Genomic DNA, 21,217 nt, shown 5'->3' with positions numbered 1-21,217 from the left:
GCCTATTAGATCATATTTAATCTTTTTCTGAACCTTCAAAACGTTTTTTTTTAAATCTGAGGTACACATCATATTTTCCCTACTTTTACTTTTTTCTATCACAACTCTAAATGAAATAGTTACTTTCCCCCGATTCCATTATTTCCATCTTAGCACCCAGTTCCTCCTTGTTTGTGACATATATATTCCAAAATAGAAATTCACCAATTGGTACTACAGCCTTTAAAAAGACGGTTCACTGTGTGTAAAGCATTGTGCTAGCCCCAGCAAGAAAGATTAGGGAAGTGATGCAAGAGAAGTGTAAGACACATTCTTTGCAAGACACAAGACACTTTCATTCTTCCACCATGACCAGATTTATACTCAAGAAAATGCATTTCAGCAAAGATTCATAATATATTCACATGAAGAACTCTGAGATAGGCCTAATGCAGTTGAAAAGTAGTCATAAGACACAATCTTTGCTATCATGAAGTTTATTTTTATTTTTATTTTTTGATAAATATTTTTTTATTATAGCTTTTTATTTACAAGTTATATGCATGGGTAAGTTTACAGCACTGACAATTGCCAAACTTTTTGTTCCAATTTTTCCCCTCCTTCCCCCCATTCCCTCCCCCCAATGGCAGGTTGACCAATACATGTTAAATATGTTAAAGTATAAATTAAATACAATATAAGTATACATGTCCTAACAGTTATTTTGCTGTATAAAAAGAGTCGGACTTTGAAATAGTGTACAATTAGCCTGTGAAGGAAATAAAAAATGCAGGCGGACAAAAATAGAGGGATTGGAAATTCTGTGTAGTGGTTCATAGTCATCTCCCAGAGTTCTTTCACTGGGCGTAGCTGGTTCAATTCATTACTGCTCTATCGGAACTGATTTGGTTCATCTCATTGTTGAAGATGGGCACGTTCATCAGAAATGATCATCATATAGTATTGTTGTTGAAGAATATAATGATCTCCTGGGCCTCCTCATTTCACTCAGCATCCGTTCATGTAGGTCTCTCCAGGCCTTTCTGAAATCATCCCGCTGGTCATTTCTTACAGAACAATAATATTCCATAATATTCATATACCACAATTTATTCAGCCATTCTCCAGCTGATTGACATCCACTCAGTTTCCAGTTTCTGGCCACTACAAAGAGGGCTGCCACAAACATTCTTGCACATACAGGCCCCTTTCCCTTCTTTGAAATCTCTTTGGGATATAAGCCCAGTAGTAACACTGCTGGATCAAAGGGTATGCACAGTTTGATAACTTTTTAAGCATAGTTCCAAATTGCTCTCCAGAACGGCTGGATGTTTTCACAATTCCACCAACAAGCTATCATGAAGTTTAAAATTTAATAGGGAAGATTACACACATTTGCAGATTATATAATATATAATCATATTAATATATTATATTATAATATAATAAATCATGGGGTAAAATAAAGAGCACTGATGTTGGTGTCAGGAGATCTGATTGAAACCCTGATTCTGCCTCTTACTAGTTGGCTGTGTGACATTGACCAAGCCATTTCCCCTTTCTGCACCTCAGTTTCAAAATCTATAAAATGGAATAATAATACTTATCCTCCCTATCTCACAGAATTGTTGTTGTGAAGGTCAAACAAGATACGATATATGACAATGCTTTATCATAGTAATATATATATATATATATATATATATAAATATAAGCTATTGTTATTATTATTATATTTATATATAAGCTATTATATTTATAGTATTATATCATTGAATACTAAATTATATGTTGTGGATCATAAATGTCATAAGAGTTCATAGAACAGGAGCAGTTAGGTGGCACAGTAGGTAGAACACCAGCCCTGAAATCAGGAGGACCTGAGTTCAGATCTGGTCTCAGACACTTAACACTTCCTAGCTGTATGATCATGGGCAAGTCACTTAATCCCAATTGCCTCAGAAAAAAAAGTTCATAGAACAGGCATTTTGGTTTGGTGAAAAAAGATTTCTGTATTCTTGGTACACACCTTGCCAAATGAGTAGTTGATTAAGAAACTGAGTTTGACAATACTATATGATGAGCAGTTCTGATGGACCTGGCCATCCTCAGCAACGAGATCAACCAAATCATTTCCAATGGAGCAGTAATGAACTGAACCAGCTACGCCCAGAGAAAGAACTCTGGGAGATGACTAAAGACCATTACATTGAATTCCCAATCCCTATATTTATGCCCACCTACATTTTTGATTTCCTTCACAAGCTAATTGTACAATATTTCAGAGTCTGATTCTTTTTGTACAGGAAAATAACGTTTTGGTCATGTATACTTATTGTGTATCTAATTTATATTTTAATGTATTTAACATCTACTGGTCATCCTGCCATCTAGGGGAGGGGGTGGAGGGGTAAGAGGTGAAAAATTGGAACAAGAGGTTTGGCAGTTGTTAATGCTGTAAAGTTACCCATGCATATAACCTGTAAATAAAAGGCTATTAAATTAAAAAAAAAAAAAAAGAAAGAAACTGAGTTTGAATACCATCTGGTATTTTAGGACCTTGGGCAAGCTTTGTAATTTCTCTGGTCCTCAGTTTCCTCACCTGTAAAATGGGAAGGGGCACTTTTTAAGCTCTACCATCATGGGGAAGAGGCAGAGGCTGGCATTAAAGATGTATTTTTATGGCAGTGAGCAGCTTGGGAATCATTGAAAGTAATAAAGAAGGAAGCTTCTTGTTGTGGACTTGTGTTTTGTAGAGAGCAGGGAAATGATGTTGGATAAATGAAATGAAGGAAGTCTCAAATACTACATTGAGAAATTTGGATTCACTCTGTAAACAGTAGACAGAACACAACGAATTCTGGACTTGGGAATGGAGAACCCAGATGTTAAGTTCCAATGCCTAGCTTTTCTAGACAACCCTTTTCCGAATAACTCTTAGAAGTGGCAGCTTGGTGGTAGGATGGATGGATAGAGCGCTGGGCTTGTAATCAAGGAGACTGCTCTTCCTGAATTCAGACCCAGCCATGGTCACGGGCACGTACCACTTTTCGCCTCAGACCAAGCCCTCCTGAATTTTTACCGCACTCCCCCCCGCCCGTCCAATCCCAGCCGTCCTCCCACGTCATCTTCATTTTCCTTCTCCTTCAAAGCTGGGGGTCACCGTCAGCTGTCCTTTCCCTTGAGCACTCGCGGCACCTCGCTGACTGTTCTCCGCTCTCGTTTCAGGAGATGACAGGAGTCTGTCCAGCTCCTCCTCGGACGCGAGCCACTCGGACGCCAGCGCCGGGAGCCGCCTCACCCTCTGGCCCGAGCAGTCCTCCGCCGGCACCTCCCAGGAGAGCCACGGGCTGCCGGCCGCCAAGTCTCTCCACCTCGGGGAAGACAGGGCACACGGGGAGGCGACCTACGGCTCCGCCAAGCCTCCGCCCAAGCCTCTGCAGCCGCGGCAGCTCCAAGACATCGGGCGCCAGAGCTCTTCGGACAGCGGAATCGCCACCGGGAGTCACTCCTCCTACTCCGGCAGCTTCTCTTCCTATGCCGGGAGCCTGGACATCTGCCGCGGCGACGAGTTTGGTTCCCTGCTCAGCTTGCCGTTGAACTTTGCTTCGGAACAGAGCTTGTGCACCTGCCAGCCCAGTGAGCCCCACAGGGGGCCGGAGTATCAGGTTCCCAGCTCTTTCCGACATCTCTACGACACACCCAGGAGTGTATTACAAGCGGCTGCTAAGGACGCTCAGCACAGCGGGGCTGCCGATTCCCCAGGACCCAAGGACCAGGCCCCAGGCCCTCAACAGGCCAGTGACCCCAAAGCAGCAGCAGCAGCAGCAGCAGCAGCCCCCCTCTCGGAGGCAGGAGCTGCCTCTGAGCCTGACCAAGACTCGGGGGGGCCCGGCACCTCCCTCGCCGAAGGCACCAAAGACTTGGGTGATGAAACTTATGCAGATTTTCTTTCCAGGTGGTCAGGAATCAAAGCTCCAGGACAGGTGTTAGAATCCCAAAGTAGTGAGTCGCTTTCACCTAGTGGAGTGTCTGCTGAGCCTTGTGAAATGTGTAGCCCCCGCCCCGGGGCTCCAAGAGCTTTCTTTACATCATGTCCAGTCTGTGGTGGACTCAAGGTAAATACCCATCCCTGAGCGGAAGCTAACCCAGGCCCGACTTGAGCTAAAGTGACGTCATTGATTTCAATTTATTGAGGATGCAGCAAAAGCGATGGACCCTGGTCCCATTGGGGAAGCATCCTATCCATCCTTTTTGTGTAAATTAGCTTAGAAAGTGAGGGATAAATGACCAAATCCCCCACCAGAGAGAAACTCGGGCCTTGAAGGTAAGGCACAGGGAGGACTTTTAAATGATGGGCTACTAACCCTGGGGTCATTTAGCCTTCAAGATGAAGGTAGTTTGTTTTTTTCTTCTGGAGAAGAGACCAGGTGGGTGGAGAGAACACTTCCTCAGTGTTTAAACATGCTTTTGATAAGAGGAAGCCGCAGGAAGGGAGGAAAGGCTTGTATTTAGTGAGAAGAATCTCAGCTTGAGGATTTGTTGCTTGAGCAGGAATGTGAGGGCCACCCAGAAACATAGATTAGATCCAAAGATCCCAGAATTTTAGACCTGGAAGAGTCGTTAGGGATCATCTTAATCTCATGTCATATGGGGAAACAGGAATGGGGATTGTACTACACTTACCCAAATGTTCACAGGCAGTGAGTGGCAGAACCAGGAATCAAGTCCATGTCCTTTGTCTTAGAATTCATTATCTCATTTCCTCCTAACTGCCTCTTTGTGAGAGTTTCAGAATATAGAAGATGGGAGTGGCTTTGTCATTGAGATATTCACACCAAATAGCTCCCATTTTCTATAGGGCTTCATAATTTATCAAGTCTGTCCCTTGCAACAGTGCTGTGAGATAGGTGATTTAACTGATATCCCTATTTATTCAGATGGGAAGACTGAGGTAGACAGAAGTCAAGTGGCTTATGCTGAAGATCACACAGTTGTTAAATGGTAGAGCTGAGAAACTCAAATCAAAGCCAGGACTCCTGTGTTAAAGCCAATGTATTTTTTTCTTTTTTCACCATAGTAAACTTTCTTTAAGCCAGTATTTTCAGCCTATACAGGACAAAAAAAGAGACTGAGGCAAGGATGGTGGAAACCCAAACTGAGATAGAAGATTTAGTTTGGCTTTTCTTGGTCCTGCTCCTCTTGTGTTTTGCATGTACTTTATCTCTCTGCCTTAGGATTTTGGAAACAGAGTTCTGTATTTGTAAACAGTGATGAGTTAAGAGACAGATAATGCCATTTCTATCCCCTCTGTGTTCAATATGCCATTTTTTAGTAACATGAGATGGATCTGACTTAGACTACTTAGAACTAGAAGGGCCTTAGAGTCTAGAACATAGTGAGAAGGTATCTCTGCATCTAGTCCTCAAATTTTATACATAAAGAATCCAAAGATCTAGCTGGTAATGGGTCAAAGTCACACAATGTGATTTTTTTCTTTCCTTTTTTTCTTTCTTTTTTTTTGAGAGGCAATTGGAGTTAAATGATTTGCCCAGGGTTACACAGCTAGTAAATGTTAAGTGGCTGAGGCTTGATTTGAACTCAAATCCTCTTGACTCTAGGGCTGGTGCCCTAGATGATGCATTGCATCATCTAGCTGCCCCCAGGGGATGTTTTTTTTCAACTACACCATAGAGAACAAATTAGGCCATAGATTTTAGACCCAGATTCTGGAATTGTGAATCTGAAATGGAAATCTTTTAAAAAAATCATTAAGAGATTTCTCCCTCACTGCCTCTCTCCCACCAATCCCTTGTTTAATGGAGCTCTTAAACACATATTTCTTCTAGATTTTCAGCAAACTTTTTGAAAGGTTTAAGTTAAAACACTGCAATTGATTTTAATTTGTTAAGGATGCAGAAGTAGCAGGGGTCCCACTGGAGGTAATCTGTTTCTGTTATGAGAATTAGCTTAAATGATTCTTGCAATATGGTCATGGGATATAGTGAAATTCTGAGGATTCTGAGAGGCTCTTCCTGAATCACTTTCCTCATCTGCTTTTCTCAATCTCCTGAGTAGAATGAATAGTTTTCTTAAATGTTCATATTATAAACTAAAATCAGTCTCCTGAAAGAGATGTTATTTGATCAAAGAATAACTCAAGAGGTTACTTTGATCTAGGAATGAAAATGGCTTCTAGGTGTGACCTTCTGAGAAGCTGAAGTCTCTAAGGGAGCATTTAAGAGACCCATAAATAGGAAGGAGATGGGGAGCTTGTTAACAAAGGGCCCCATTTCCTGGTTCTTTCTCTATATTTCATTCTGAGATGGTGGTGAGGATCTCCTGGTAGCAAGTGACCCATGTTATTATCTTCTTTTTTTCATTTTGCCTTCATGATACCATGAGTGGGTGATGTTCGAGGAAGAGATAGAGCATCCTTTGGGCAGCTTCAATCTCAGGGATTTCCACAGTGCTTTCCATGTCTTCTGTCTCCTCTGGCCTCAGCCATGCAGTTTCCAGAAATCCTTTATATGGAAAATGCTGAAGCTCATTATTTTTGCACTTTGGGTCTTGTACAGTGATCCGAATGAGTGACAATGAGACTTATTCAGCTTTTGAATTTAGTGATCTTTATCAGTGGGATTTTTTTTTTGGGGGGGGAGAAGGGGGTTGCTTTTTATTATTGCATTAGGATAGATTATCAGTCTGTGTTCCTTAGTGGAATAGAAGTAGTAAAAAAGGACCCTTGGGAATTGTCTAAGTCCAGAATCTGGTTCTGTACAACTAGCAGGCTGGTCTCTATGGTTGACTAAATTTTTGCTTGTTTGAAGTTTCTTGCAAGGCAGTGATGGGAAGTGTGTTTTGGCAGGTGGTAAGAGGATCATAAGGTCCAAATGAGTTACATTACACAGTTTGAGAACATGTAGTATAGCTGAAGATCCAGATGGACTCTCATCTTCTGACTTTGGACTGGGAAGAATGGCTGTTAGGATACAGGGCATCACATTCAGAATGGAGATGGCCAGGACATGCCTTCTCAGGGGAGTACCTTGATTAAGAATCCAAGAACTTTTGGAAGATAGGATCAGCATCAGAGATGAAAGATCAGGGCACCTCAATCCTTCCAATCTTTTCGTCTTCTAGCCTAACTCTGCCATTCTGCAGAGAATTTTCTTGATGAACTGCATGGAGTGTGAGTTTCTTTGCATAATTTTAATAATTTTCACTCTGAGATTTCAAATGCACCAGTGAAGGGTGTTAGCTAAGTGTCCCATACACACCATCAGACATCTCCTGTTGGGAACCATGATCACTTTTTGTTTTGTACCCTTTCAGGTGTATTGCTACCCTCTCTCCACGCCTCGGTTTGGGATAAAGTAGCTTTATGTGTATATATTTTATTCTGTAACTTTATTGTCAGGTGACATTTTGATGCTATTTTTATTTTTTTTAATCATCCATTGTTTGTAATACCTTCTTAGTTTGGAAATAAAAATTTCTCTTTTCCTACCATCTTGTCCATTTCCATTTGGCCAATGTCCTTCCCCAACCCCTTTCCCAATATTCCGGTAATGTGAGTGTATCTGAAATGCCTTCCTGAAAATTGGCATTTGGCATTGGAAACTGGGTACAATCCAGGATCCAAGGGCATATTCATCTTATATTCTATGGGCAATAACAGAGCAAAGTTTTGCAGAGATGGCTCTGAGTGTGCAGGGAATGGTCTTGTTAATGGAGACAAATGAATCAAGCCTGGGCTGCCCTACTGCCTGTTCCCTCACCGGTGTCAGCATGAAATTCTTTTTTACTGAGACTGAGCCCTTTGGCAGTTTTCAACAATGAGGGGAAATTAGGTTGATTGCTGGACTGCTGCCTTGAAGATTTTATTGCCCTAACAATCTTTTAATTCTGTCTCTGGGTGAGTGTGTGTGTGTGTGTGTATGTGTGTGTTCATGTGTATGTATGTATGTATATGTGTTTTTGTCTATGCTTATAGGAGAATAAGCTGGCTGTCAGTATCACTGATCCTTATTTGGAGTTTCTGATGTGGTGCTGGACAGTTCTTGAATTTTTTCTTTAAATGGAAGCTGGGAATTTCTGGGGCTAGATAGAGATATCCATGGAAGCCTTGGAAGGATGGCAAGAATGAGATATGGTTTGAGGTTAATTGGATCACACACTTCAGGCCACAAAAAATCAAATGGTGCTTATGCATCTGTCATAGGGGATATATATTATAGTGGGTATCTCTTTATTATGTGGGAGCTTTGTCTACATGATGCAGAATCATAGAATCTCCTGTTGGAAAGGACCTGGAGAATCATCCAGTTCAATCCCCTCCCTGATGTAGAAACTTTCTCCAGAATGTCCCTGGCTCATCCTCTGGCTGGTATCTCTTCAGTCAATGACAGGGAGCTTACTCCCTAATGAGACAATCCATTTCTGTTGTCAGGAAGTCTTTCCTTATGGTGAGATATTACCTGTCTCTCCCCCCAACTCATTCCTTAGCTCTGCCCTCTGGGATTATGTAGAATAAACCTTATCCCCCTTCTGTTTGGTGATCTCATGTATCCAAAGATAGTTATCTTAGAAGTTTCTTCCAACTGCAAGGTTCTAGGATAGGGTCTTATTGGTGCTGGATTGGTATAAAAGAACAAGATGGTATCAGCTTAAGAGGAATATGAATAGGACATTTCTTCCAGATATATTCTTTTGGTAAAGGGAAGCCCCTCTATTCCATGATTTAACAGGCTTCTGGTATCTCAAGCAGGTTAGAGGATCATAAGCTTTTACAGTTAGAACAGACCTTAGTGATCATCATCTGTTCTCTCAATTTGATAGATGGGGAAATAAGCTCAGAGAGACAAAATGACTTTCATACAGGGCCAAAGCAGCAGAGCAGGGACGTGAAGCCTTCTTACTTTAAAATTTATAATCTTATAAAGACTAACAACTTTTACTCTCACTTACAAAAAAGCCCTTTGCTCTCTTAGTTGCATCCACTAACTTGATTTCATGTACTTTGGCCCTCAGGCATGTGAGGAGAATCTCAGTGACATCTGCACATGCTTAGAGGTGATACCACAGAACCTGGGTCTGTCTGATGCTTTTATTGTTCCTGTCTTTTTTTCTCTATGTTTTGGGTCTGTAAGACCACTACTTGTGACATTGTTGTACAGAAGGCCAAGGATGAAAGCCTGATGACTAATCTAGGGAATCGAGATCTCTTGGTGTCTCTGGAAAATGGATGATATATAAATCTATAATAACATACATAATTATCTCCAGTTGCAGCCTTGGTGGTGATAGTTAGCTTGTTGTTTCCACCTCTAAGTCATACATAATAACTCTTCAATTTCATCCTTATTGGATCTTTTCAGTGTCCCCAAGAGCCTGTGAGAGATCCAGGACATCAAGATATTAAACACACACACACACACAGACATATATATATATATATATTATATGTGTATATTATATATATATACCTCAAAGGAAAGTGAAGAGGAATTAAGGATTGCTAAGTTAAAATTTCTAAAGTGCTCTTTAGAGTCTTGCACTTTGATAAAAAAAATCAAACCAACAAAATGATTCAGACATAGCTAGAAGTATCATAAGGCTTGTGAAAAAGAGATGCATGAGGGCTTTATTGGATTGGAAGCCTAATATAAGTTAACAACCAATTATGAACTAATAGACAATGTGAGTTACCAACTAAATATGAACCCACATACCTTATGAGCCAGCAACTAAAAAAGTGAAAGAACTTAGGCTGTCATAACAGATATCTAGTTTTTTAAGTGAAGGTAATAGATCAATGATCTTTTCCGTTGGTCAGATCATAACTAGATTATTATATTTGATTCTAGATACCACATTTTGGGAGGGAAACTGACAAGCTGGATTGCAACCAGAATGATGAGATTAGAAACTATTTTCTTAAGAATATATAAGTGAACTAAGAATGTTGATTCTGGATATGAAGGACAGATGATATTATTCAAATACCAAATAAAGCGCTATCATGTGGAAGAAAGAGTAGATAAAAAAATTTTTCTCTCTCTCTCTTTCTCTCTCTCCCTCCCTCCCTCCCTTCTCCTTTTTCCTTTTCTCTTCCTCCCTCCCTCCATCGCTACTTTTCTCTCCCCACTGTCTCTTTCTTCCCTTTCCTCCATTCCTCCTCCATTTTGGTCCAGATATGTGATTTTATCTCTTTGGGGGAACTCTTTAACATGCAAACTTCTTTTATTGATCCATATCAGCAATTTATTTATAACATACAGTCTTTTTTATGTTAAAGTATATGTTAAAAACAATATATGTATACATATCCATACATTTATTTTGCTGCACAAGAATAACATACAGTCTTAGAGAGTTACCTGTGACTCCCCAATATTAAATAAATTGATTATGGTCACAAAGTTAGTATGTGTCATAGGACTGCAGACAGAAAGGGTCCTTTAGCCACTAAGTCAAGCTAACTATCAGACCTAGGATCATGGAGCAGATTTAGGGAACACTGAAAGATGTTAAGAGATAATCTAATTTACCTTTTCATTTTAGAAAGATAAAGTCGTTTCTTCAAGGTCACACAAAGAGTAAGGAGCAGAGTTGGGATTCACACTCTGTTTTTCTGCTTGCAAATATGTCACTAACTTCATTAGATTTATATGATAGTTCTGAAAGAAAATAAGAACTATTATTTAGTCATATTTTGGATCAGTATAAGGAGGATTGCCTGACATAAAGAACTGTTCCAAAAATTGGAATGGGTTGCCTTGACATAGAGTGAGAGGTGGTGTATTCAGGGGCTCTAGAAATCTTGAACTAGAGGCTGGATGACCACCTTGTTTGGTAAGCTATGGAGGGAGCTAGAACAGATGTATTCTGAAGTCTTTTCCAGCTCTGAGATGCTGCAGTTACCGGGAAGGGAGGAGAATGTGCTACTGCATAGCCAAACTGACCCCTGCTAGGGTTTTGCATTGTCTCAATGCTTTCACCACACAATCCAGACTTTATTTGGGCTGTTTAGGATATATTCACTTTCATTCCTGGACACTTCCAAGAATAGGGAGGAAGAACTGAAAGTGATGAAATAAGACCTTTCCAGCCAGCCTTCAGGCTAAGGTCATCATGAAATATCTTTAGAAATCGAGAGGGAGAAGACACTTATCTACATCATTCATTTCTTTAATCTTTTCAAATGATATTTTTCATTGGAACATCCTGAGGAATCTTAGAATTCTTACTATTCTTATACATCAAAGTATGAATATTTCCTTTACAAGTAGAGTGATGAGTTCCTTATCATGGGATATCTCCAAACAGAGTCAATGACTACTTGTTGGGGTCATTATAGAGTGTTGGACTTGGACCCCTGTTTGTTCATCTGTCTTCCACAGCTTAGTAGAGGACACACATGCCATATACATATGTAGCCAGTTTTATGAATTTCTGTGGTAGAAAAAAATTCATTCCCTGGTCCTCTGAAGACAGACACAGTCCATCATTTTTGTTTAAAGTCTCTTCAGCTTGGCAGGACTCAGCAGATTCTGTTTTCCACTTAACATGGTTCCACCCGACTAGGGGGGCACCAGAGGAAGATTTTAGTAGTTTTTAGAGGGTCTGTCTGTCTTTATCTCTTAGTATGATGTTCCTTTTAAGAGGGAAATTTTTATATTTCCCAGTATAGTTTGGCTGCATCAATACCCTTCTTTGTAGTTAGAAGTCTTTATGTCTTAAGAATGAAAACCATATGTTGAGAAGAGAATGTTGAAGGTCCTTTCAGAACTGGAATGTACAGCCAAGATTTCCTTACTGTTTGTCCTGGCAGAGGAAATAACACAAGACTTGGAGCCAGAAAACCCAGGTACAAGTCCTAGCTCAACAACTTATCAGCTATGTGACCCTGGAAATAAACTCCTTCTTCCCTGAGTAAAAACGAGGATGACAATATTCCCATTACATATTTGTCAGGTGATCAAATGACATAATGGATATAAAAATAGCTAATAATCACAAAGGACTATGGAAATGTAAATCATGGCACATGGGTCTTTTCCATATGCCTTCTCTGATCCTTATCCCATCCTTCCTCACTCTCCCTTTTGCTTAAGCATTCATCTTGCACAGCACACATACTTATCAAATGTGTAACCTTGAATACATTCCTTCCCCTCTCAAGGTCTCAGTTTCCTCACCTGTAAAAGTAGATGGTTAGATTACATTATTTTAGTGCCTTCTTCCTCTAAATCCTATAATCCAAAATGTACTTTCAATCATCACTTATTTAAAATAAAAATAACCTAATTAGTTCAAACAGTGCTACTTAGAGAAGTACTTATTTTTAAAGTACTTATATAATTAAAATACCATATCAGGCCTGGAGAGCATCACCATAACAAGTCTAGGTTCTCACTGTGAATCTATCTCAAACAGCTTTATAATGGAACTTAAAAAAAAAAAAAAGCTCTTAGCAGTATCTCCTAGACAACCTGGGGCCTGGTCACCAGTATTGGTTCATTGAGAATCAAGAAGCACCAGGTTCAGAAATCTAGATTTCTAAGGAGTAGATTTCTAATTTCTGGAAAAACAGGGCTTATCTTGGGTTTTCTAAAAGCCCTTCTAAGGGCTGAAAGTAGTTATATCAACAAGAAGTCTACTGTCCAGGACATGGAATGTGATAATAATCAGTCAGGAAGGTTCTCTTATGTTTTTAAAAAATTGTCCTAAACCCTGAAAAATAACTTTCCAGCAGATATATCCAGTGACTAAGGTCTGGGAGCCCTGAACTTTCATGAAAATTGGCTTTCTTCTTCGGAACTAGAGCGGCTTTTATCTTGGCTTCTGCCGGATTCCTGGCCTCAATGTCTGTCAGCTGTTGGAGCCACTGGGTTTTTAATCTTTTGGGGGCTTTCTTCAACATTTAATTATCTGTAATAACAAGGCTCTAGTTAAAGGTTTGTCCTCATTTCTATTGGAGACATAACTCATCTCTTTCAATACTTATTTGTGATTTAGAAATGAAACAGTTCTAATCTTAAATTGGGAATGTGAGATCTCATCAAAGGGAGAGGGAAAACTTTGAAAATTATTTTAAATGAAGGGTAGGCATGATATTACCGATGTTTTACTGAAAATAAAGGTCATCATTCTGCATAGAGGAAAGAACACTTGATTTGGAGACAAGAAACTTTTCTGTTGGGCTTTGAATGAAAAGCACTTTCCTGCCCAGAGCTCTAGTTTTTTAATACGTAAAATGGGGATAAAATCCTTGACCTACTTGCTGACCTCATTGGGTCAGAAGTAAAAACAGCACTTGGTAAATCTGGAAGAGCTTTAGAAATGGGAACTATGATTTTTCTGATTAGAATTGGAATGAAACAGTCACTTGAGCCTTCCAGGTGTCTCTGTCCTTAAGGAACAGCTGCCTCTGCAATCACCAAGAGGCTCATCTCTTCTTTGGAAGTTGCTGGAGAGTAGATGTGGAAGATCTCACTTCTAGCCTTTGGTTTTGTCTTTTGGTCAGGCATAAGCTTCCCCTTGTCTTCTATAAGATTTTCTAGGGAAGTCAAGAATTGGTTTGGTGATTTTACTTAGATTTCTGGGCTCTAGTTGTGCAGGACACTGGTTTTTAGGGAGTAGCTGGGTGGGAAGGGGGAAAGATTTAGGTTCAAGCAGAGGATTTTTGGCAGGAAAGACTGGATGCATTCGAGTAGCCAGTTATTATACTGAATCCATGCTTTTAATTATTTCCCTCCCAATTTGTTTGACATCATTATGAGCAGTGGGAATCAGATGCAATATATTAGAAGCCTACATTTGGGGTTTAGGATCTATTCTAAGCAACAGTGTGATCTTGGGCATGTTACTCCTACCCCTGGGACTCAATAGTCTTATTTTTTCAATGAGGGATTTGGGCAAGGTGGTCCCCAAGATTTCTTTTGGCTCCAAACCCCAAGCTTCTGAGACATTTGTGCTCACCACTCATTGGCTTGTCCTTCCTTCCTTCCTTCCTTCCGAGGGCCCACTTAGACCACAGCATGTGTGAGATCATTCATTTTAATGATGTTTTCTAGTAATGTCATCTTACTGCTGTCTTGGTTTGATCCTTATTGGGCACTGTGGTCTGCCTGGCCTGCATCTGGGAATTGTGCTATGACTCTTTGCTTCTCAGTGGGTGTTGGGCCTAGGTGATTTCCATTCCTGGATGTCATGTCTTTTAAGGTGTGCTTTGAGGATTGATGAGAGATAAGGTAAAGGTGCTTTGTAGGAGCCATCCACGTGCTAATAATTCCTACTTCTGGGGAGGCTGACATTGGTGGATTGCTTGAACTCAGCTGGGAGTTCTGAGTTTCAATTGAACTGAAGCCAGGGTACCTGTGCTAGGTCTGGGAAAAATAGTGTGAGCCCTCAGGTCAGTCAGCTGAAGGAGGTTGACTAGGGAGGAATGACCTGATCTAGGTAAAAAATGGAGCAGGTCAAAACTTCTATGCTTGTCTGTAATGGGATTGAGGCGGGGCATGACAAGGAGATCTAGATTCAAAACAAGACAAAAATGAACAAAGAACAGAAAGGATAGGACTTGTAAATTATTAAGAAGTATAAAGAACATTAGCATCCACTATAATTATTCCTATTTCTGCACATACTCTACAGTTTGTAAAACTCCTTCACATGCTGTATTATGCAGAGTAGAAGAGGAATTAGGATTATCCTACACAATTTCAGAAGGCACAACTAAGATCAGTAGGAAGAAGATAAAAGAAAACAGACATTGGCTTTTTTTTTTTTTTTTCATAATTTCCCCACTGCATCTCTCTGGGCTATTCAGAAGAAAAAGAATACTACTTTTGTAGGACAACCCTTAAGATATTTGAATACAGCTATCATGCCTAGATCTTGCATTTTCCAGGCCAACCATTCCTATTATCTTTAGTTTTCTCTCTCCTTACCTAGTTTTCCTCCTTTAGATACATTCAGGCTTGTTAATAATTGTGTCATGGAATCCAGAACCAGACACAATATTTTCATTTGTACACCCAGTGTCTGACTAGGGAAAAAAGACAGCAGGAATATTATTTCTCTTATTCTTGACACTTCAATCTAGCAGAGGATTTGTGTTCTCATCAGTGCATGGATTACCTTCTGTTCAATTCTTGTTCACATTCTTCTGGGAAACATCCATGAAGGTGCTATCCAATGTACTAAAAGCTATCATATGGTTGTTTTAGGGCTTTGGATAGAGCCTCAGTCCTGGAGTCAGGAAATCTGAGTCAATTCTGACTTCAGACACTTACTAGCTGTGTGATCCTGGGCAAGTCACTTAACCCTGTTTACCCCTGTTTTCTCATTTGTAAAATGAGCTGGAGAAGGAAATAACAAACAACTCTAGTATCTTTGCCAAGAAAATGCCAGATGGGGTCATGAAAAATCAGACAGGATTGAAAATGACTAAACAACAAATGTTCTTTTAATATTATATCAATGCCATCACAGCACTTGTTTGTAGTCTGTGTATTGAAGCTTTTCATTACAGAAAACCTTCACCTTTTTGTCCTTGATACATATGTATTCTTGACAATGTGTTATGGCACTTCTCAAGTATAACTCATTATTTGTAAACAGCTATGTGTTGCAGCAGATAAAACATTAGACCTCAAGTCAGGGAGAACTGAGTTCAAATTTGGCGTCAGATACTTAATTAGCTGTGTAATCCTAGGCAAGACACTTAACCTTTCCCTGTCTTAGTTTCCTCATCTGTAAAATAGAGATAATAATAGCATCTACCTCTCAGAGCTGTTTGTGAGTCTAAAAGGAGATAATGTTTGTAAAGTGCTTTGCAATCCTTAAAGCTATAAAGTCTTTTATTATTGTTGTTGTTATTATTATTATTAAAACATGCCTATGGCCTACTTATATCCTAATCTCTGTCCTAAACTGAAATCCTACATCACCTTTCAGTCATCTCAAACTGGATTTCTCATAGGCATCTTAATATGTCTTATTTTCTCTTCTCCCCACCAATGCCCTTCCTTTCTAACTTTCCTGATACTTTTGAAGACTACTATTTTCCCAGTCTACCCAAGCTCCCAACCTCAGTATCATTTTCAACTCACTTGTATTCACCCCACCCATTTAGTTTGTTGCTAGGTCTTGTTTCTACCTTACCATTTTCTTTTATACATCTTCAGTTTTCCACTTTCACAATCTCCACCTGGCTGCAGGCCTTCTTCAATCTTCTATAATAGCCTTTTAATTGGCTTTTCTGCCTCAAGTCACTTCTAATTCTAATATATCCTCTTCTCAGCTGCCAAAGTTGGACCATATCATCTCCTACTCAGTAAATTGCAGTAGATCTTGGGTATTTCTATGGTCAGTTATTAAATCCTCAGTTTGGATTTTAAAGTCCTTAACAACCTGTCCCTTCCCTATCTTCCTGGTCTCCTTCAACTTTACTTTTCTCCATGTTGTTTCTCATACATGAAATTCCATCTCCATGCCTTTTTCTTCAGTCCGTAGCTTTCCTGACTTTCTTTGACTCTTAGCTCAAATCCTGCCTATTGCAAAAACCTTGCTTACTTTTTTAAGTCAAGTCAACAATCATTTATTAGGCGGCCACTAAATGCTCAGGCACTATACTATAGTGCTAAATTTTAGACATTTAAAGACAATCTCTACTCTCAAGAAGCTCATAATCTAATGAGGGAGACAATATGAACCATGAAAAGTAGGCATAAACAAGATATGCTCTGGATAACTTAGAGATAATTATCAGAGGGAAAGCACTAGCATTTAAGAGAACCTTGAAGAGCTTTCTCCAATAAGTGGGACTTTAGCTAGGACTTGAAGGATACCAGGGAAGCTAGGACACAGAACTTTAGATATGAAGAGGAACTGAACTTTAGATATGAGGGCAGGTCAATGAAAATGTCCAGAGCTTGGAAATAGAATGTTGTGTGAGAAGAAAAGCAAGGAGACCAATGTCACTAGATTATATAGGAAGGTCTCTTCTAGTTCTGAGTTGGATGGGATGCTAGAAATGAGGCAACAGTGCCTGTTGTTTGCCCCACTACCCTTCTGGTGGTTTGCTGGACAAAGGGCAAGTGACTGGGAGATGGGCTGCCAAGGAAGTGAGGAGCAGCTCAGGGATATTTTATTTTATTTTTTTATTTTATTCTAGACAGAGGCTCTCCTTTCTCCTCTAGCCTTAGGCTTTTGTTCTGAGATTATGCTCTGGTCGATAGTAATTGTCCTGGCTTTGCTGTCTTCCCTGGGAGCACAGTTTAAATTGAGTTCACTGATTAGCACAATTCCCTCAAATGATAGGTGCTTATAGCTCTTTGTTTATTTGTCAATAATGTTTAGTTTTTGATTCTTTGAACTATTTAAAAAAGATATGATTACTCTATCGTGCAATTGTTCAGATGTTGGCTTAATACCTATTTATGCTTATTTTCACTTTAATAAGGCTTCATTTTCCCTCTGTTTCCCCATTCCCAAAATGAAAACTATCTGATTTATAGGTCCTACCTTCTTGGCTTTCAGTAAAGCATGTGAGGATTCAGAAAGAACATTGAATTTGGATGTTAGGGAGATATGGGTTCAAATGCTAGCTCTGCTCTAGCTGGATGGGAAAGTCATTCTCTAGACTTTGTCTATAAAATCAGGGCTGTGAAGGAGATGAACTAGTTTAATCCTGCTCCTGCCATTCTTGGTTCTTTATGTAACCCTGAGCAAAGCATTTCTTCTCCTCGGATTCTAAGACACTTAAAGTTCCTTCTGGCTCTGCCATTCTCTGTTCTAAATTCTTACCCAGATCTGATATTCTTTGTTTTAAGGTCCCTTGCTACTCTGTTGATAAAATATTCAAGAGGTGATGCAGTGGGCATAATGCTGAATCTGGAGACAGAAAGTCCTGAATCCAAATCTAGCTATAGACCCTTATCAGGTCACACAACTAGTAAATTCACTTCACCTCAGTTTTTTTTGTCTACAAAAATGGAATTTTAGTAGCACCCAGGATTGTTGTGAAGATAAAATGATATAATATTTGTGCTATATACATTCTAGCTGTCATTAATTAACCACTCAATTAATTAACTAAGTGACATAGCTGTTTGTGTGGTTAAAGGCAGAAAAGATAGCATTTGGATCCCCATTTCCTAAGTGTGGAGCATTTGTCTTTGCAAGATTTTCTCTGGTCTGCTGAGGAAATGAGAAGCTGCTCTGTAAAACCAGTGAAGCAGACATTGTGCAGAGGCAGCCAAGGCAAGGGGAGGTTGGATACACAGACAGTTCAGGAAAGCAGAGCAAATACAGATACAGATGGCATAAAACACCCGCTTATCATCACCCCACCTAGGGTTCATTTTGGAGTCCAGAGGTACTTACTTATAGGGCTGTCTGGCTTATGAAACAGATGGTGAACTTGGCTGAGTGCTGGCTGTCAGACTAAGATCTAATTGTTGATTGCAAGGAAACAAGCCCATCTCCCCATGTTACCTGGGTTTTCAGCTAAGTCCTTGAAGACTGGCAGCTGAGAAGACACATTCCTGTTATACAAAGTTTTACATTCAAATGCCAAAATCTGTCTCCCTTGCATTAATAATTCTCCTCTCCTCTCTTTTTCTCTCTCCCTCTATCCCCCCTCCTTCTCCTCTTTTTTTCCTCTCCTCCCATCCTCTCTCCTCCCCTTTGTCACCTTATATTTCTTCTTCTTTCCTCCTCTTCCTCCTCATCCTTCCCCTCTTCCTCATCTTTGTCCTCCTCTTCTTCTTCTCTTCCTCTTTTTTCTTTCTTCCACTTCTTTTTCTTTTTTCCTCTTCACTCTTCTCTCCTCTTTTTTCCTATTCCTCCCCTTTATTCTCTTTCTCTTCTCCCCTTTTTCCTTCTCTTCTTTCTTCTTATCTTCCTTTCTTTCACCCTCCTCTTCCTCTTCCTCCTCCTCCTCCTCCTCCTTTTGTGGAAAAAATAACTATACTACCTCTCAACATATAAAGGGAACTTAGTGATGGAAAAAAAAAACACCTGCAATAACAATTAGACTCCAAGTTAGAGGACCTAGATTTAAATCCTTACTTTAGCAGTAGCTCTATGTTTCCCCTTTTTGGGCATCAGTTCCCTCATTTGTAAAATAATTAGGGTAGACTAGATGTTCTCAGAGGTCTGGAACCTCAACATTCTGTGATTCGAGTCCCTAGACCTGGATTCAAATCCAAGGAATGACATGTTTATCTACCACAGAAGAGGTTTCTGGTATCATTTAGTCTAATTCCCTCATTTTATAAAGAACAGAACTGAATTGTAGAGAAAGGAAGTCACTCAAAGTTACATATGAAATGACTATGCTAAGATTTGAAGCCAGGTCCTGCGAGTGGCTGCAAATCAAGTGCTGTTTCTATATTGTAATCTCTAGTTTCCTTGCAAGAGCTGTTCGAAGCAGTATTATTTATAATAGCTACAAATACTTCACTGTTACATTATATGCAGGGGGAGTTATCTCATTTATCTTTACAGTGCTTCTCTGAAGAAAGTAGTCTAAATGATGTTCTGTCAGTTTGCCTGATGAGGAAAGATGAAACTCAGAGAGGTGAGGTTTAATTCAGCTCAGCATACAATTATTGAGTGTTTACTATTTGTAGAATGTCATGCTAAGTGAAGGGGGAAAAGGGATAAATATACTTTTCAAATATTATCTCTTTTGAGACTTACAACCCCTGCAAGGTGGGTGCTGATGATATTGTTCAGTCATTTCACTTATGTCCTGTTCTTTGTGACCCCATTTGAGGATTCTTTAGTAAAGATATTAGCATGGTTTGCCATTTTTTCCCTCCAGCTCATTTTATAGATGAAGAAATTGAGGCAGAATTAAATCACTTACCCAAGGTCACACAGCAGACAATTATCTGAGGCAGGATTTGAATTCAGGTCTTCCTGACTCCAGGCCCATATTCCTATCTACTATGCAACCAGCAGCTTCCATAAATCCTGGGAAAGACAAGATAGGGTGACTACTCTCATGAAATTTATAGTCTATTAAGAAGAATCCCAATAATGACCTTTTGTATCTCTGATCATGAGTAAAATCCCATAATTTCTCTAATTTTTTTCTTCATTTACAAAATGGAGATTGATTCTCGCTCTAATGGCTGCTGTGAGAAAAGTGCTTTAAGGCCCTGTATAAATGTGAACTATTATTAATATTATACAAATGAATATAATCTCCACATTAGGTATTAGAGAAATGCAAACAAATTATTAGATGGGTATTTAAGGAAGATGCAGGTGGATTAAGCAGTGGATTGGGTTCGGCTTCTTGGAGGAAGTAGCATTTGAGATGGGCTTTAAAAGAATTTCAAGGAACTGAACCAGCAAAGAGAGAAAGGAATAATGACTTTCCTCTGTAGCTTTCCAAGTGGTCTTCTTTTAACTAAAGAGGACAAAAAAATTTTGCCAGCTAATGATCACTTCTCTGGTGATTGCCCTTCTATACTGAGCTAAGATGGGCCTCAAATGATAGATATACAGCCTGTCACTGGACTTCTCAGTAGAGCCTCCCTCTCTTTTAGAATGTGGATGAATTTGGGAAGCTACTGTTGGAAAACCCAGTATCCTTCTTCATACCACAGTGGGACACAAGAGGCAGACATTCAAAAGTTTTTGCCTTTACATTGTTTATTACTTAATTTCAATAAATGCTCGTTATTTATTATTTATAACTAAGAATGCATGAGCTTAATGCATGTTCTCTAGTGATTCAATTAAATTTCACAATATTTATTGTGGATCTTTTATGAACCAAGGCTATACAGGAGGAAATATGAAAGATAAACATAAAAGATGTCCTTGCTGAGAGTACAATTTAAACTGCATAAGATTACATATACAGAAATTAATGTTATACAAGTTAAAATATGGCAAATGCATAGGAAAAGTGTTAAGTACTTTAAAATTATAAGAAAGAAATGAAAACATGGGAAGGGGGAGTAGGAATGAGTGAATGAATTACATGAAAATTGTCTGAACCAATGTTTTGCTAATAAGAATTGAAGTCAAAAGCCAACCTGGAAATCATCTCCAAGAAATGGCTGGTTCTGAATAGGCCAGATGGCCAAGCATCATATTTAAATATAAAATCATGAGATTTCTATGAGTGTTCATTAGATGTTGCAAGCCCTGACGATATCCAGATTTTAAAAAGGGAACTAGTACTGGTAAAAAAAAATGCCAGGGT

General features: G+C 39.4%; 1 protein-coding gene across 2 annotated transcripts in view; it reads left to right on the top strand.

Annotated features, from left to right (window-relative positions):
* Positions 1-21,217, top strand: part of DOK7 (docking protein 7) — a 119,746-nt gene that overhangs the window by 69,901 nt on the left and 28,628 nt on the right. For both annotated transcript variants that reach the window (XM_031943772.1, XM_031943773.1), the window contains exon 7: positions 3,208-4,097. In XM_031943772.1, coding sequence (XP_031799632.1) covers positions 3,208-4,097 — 890 coding nt within the window. The remainder of the gene's footprint in view (positions 1-3,207; positions 4,098-21,217) is intronic.

Source organism: Sarcophilus harrisii, chromosome 6, assembly GCF_902635505.1.
Source record: "Sarcophilus harrisii chromosome 6, mSarHar1.11, whole genome shotgun sequence".
Lineage (NCBI taxonomy): Eukaryota > Metazoa > Chordata > Mammalia > Dasyuromorphia > Dasyuridae > Sarcophilus > Sarcophilus harrisii.
Note: the sequence above shows the minus strand (reverse complement) of the source record. Positions and strands in the feature narration are given on the sequence as shown.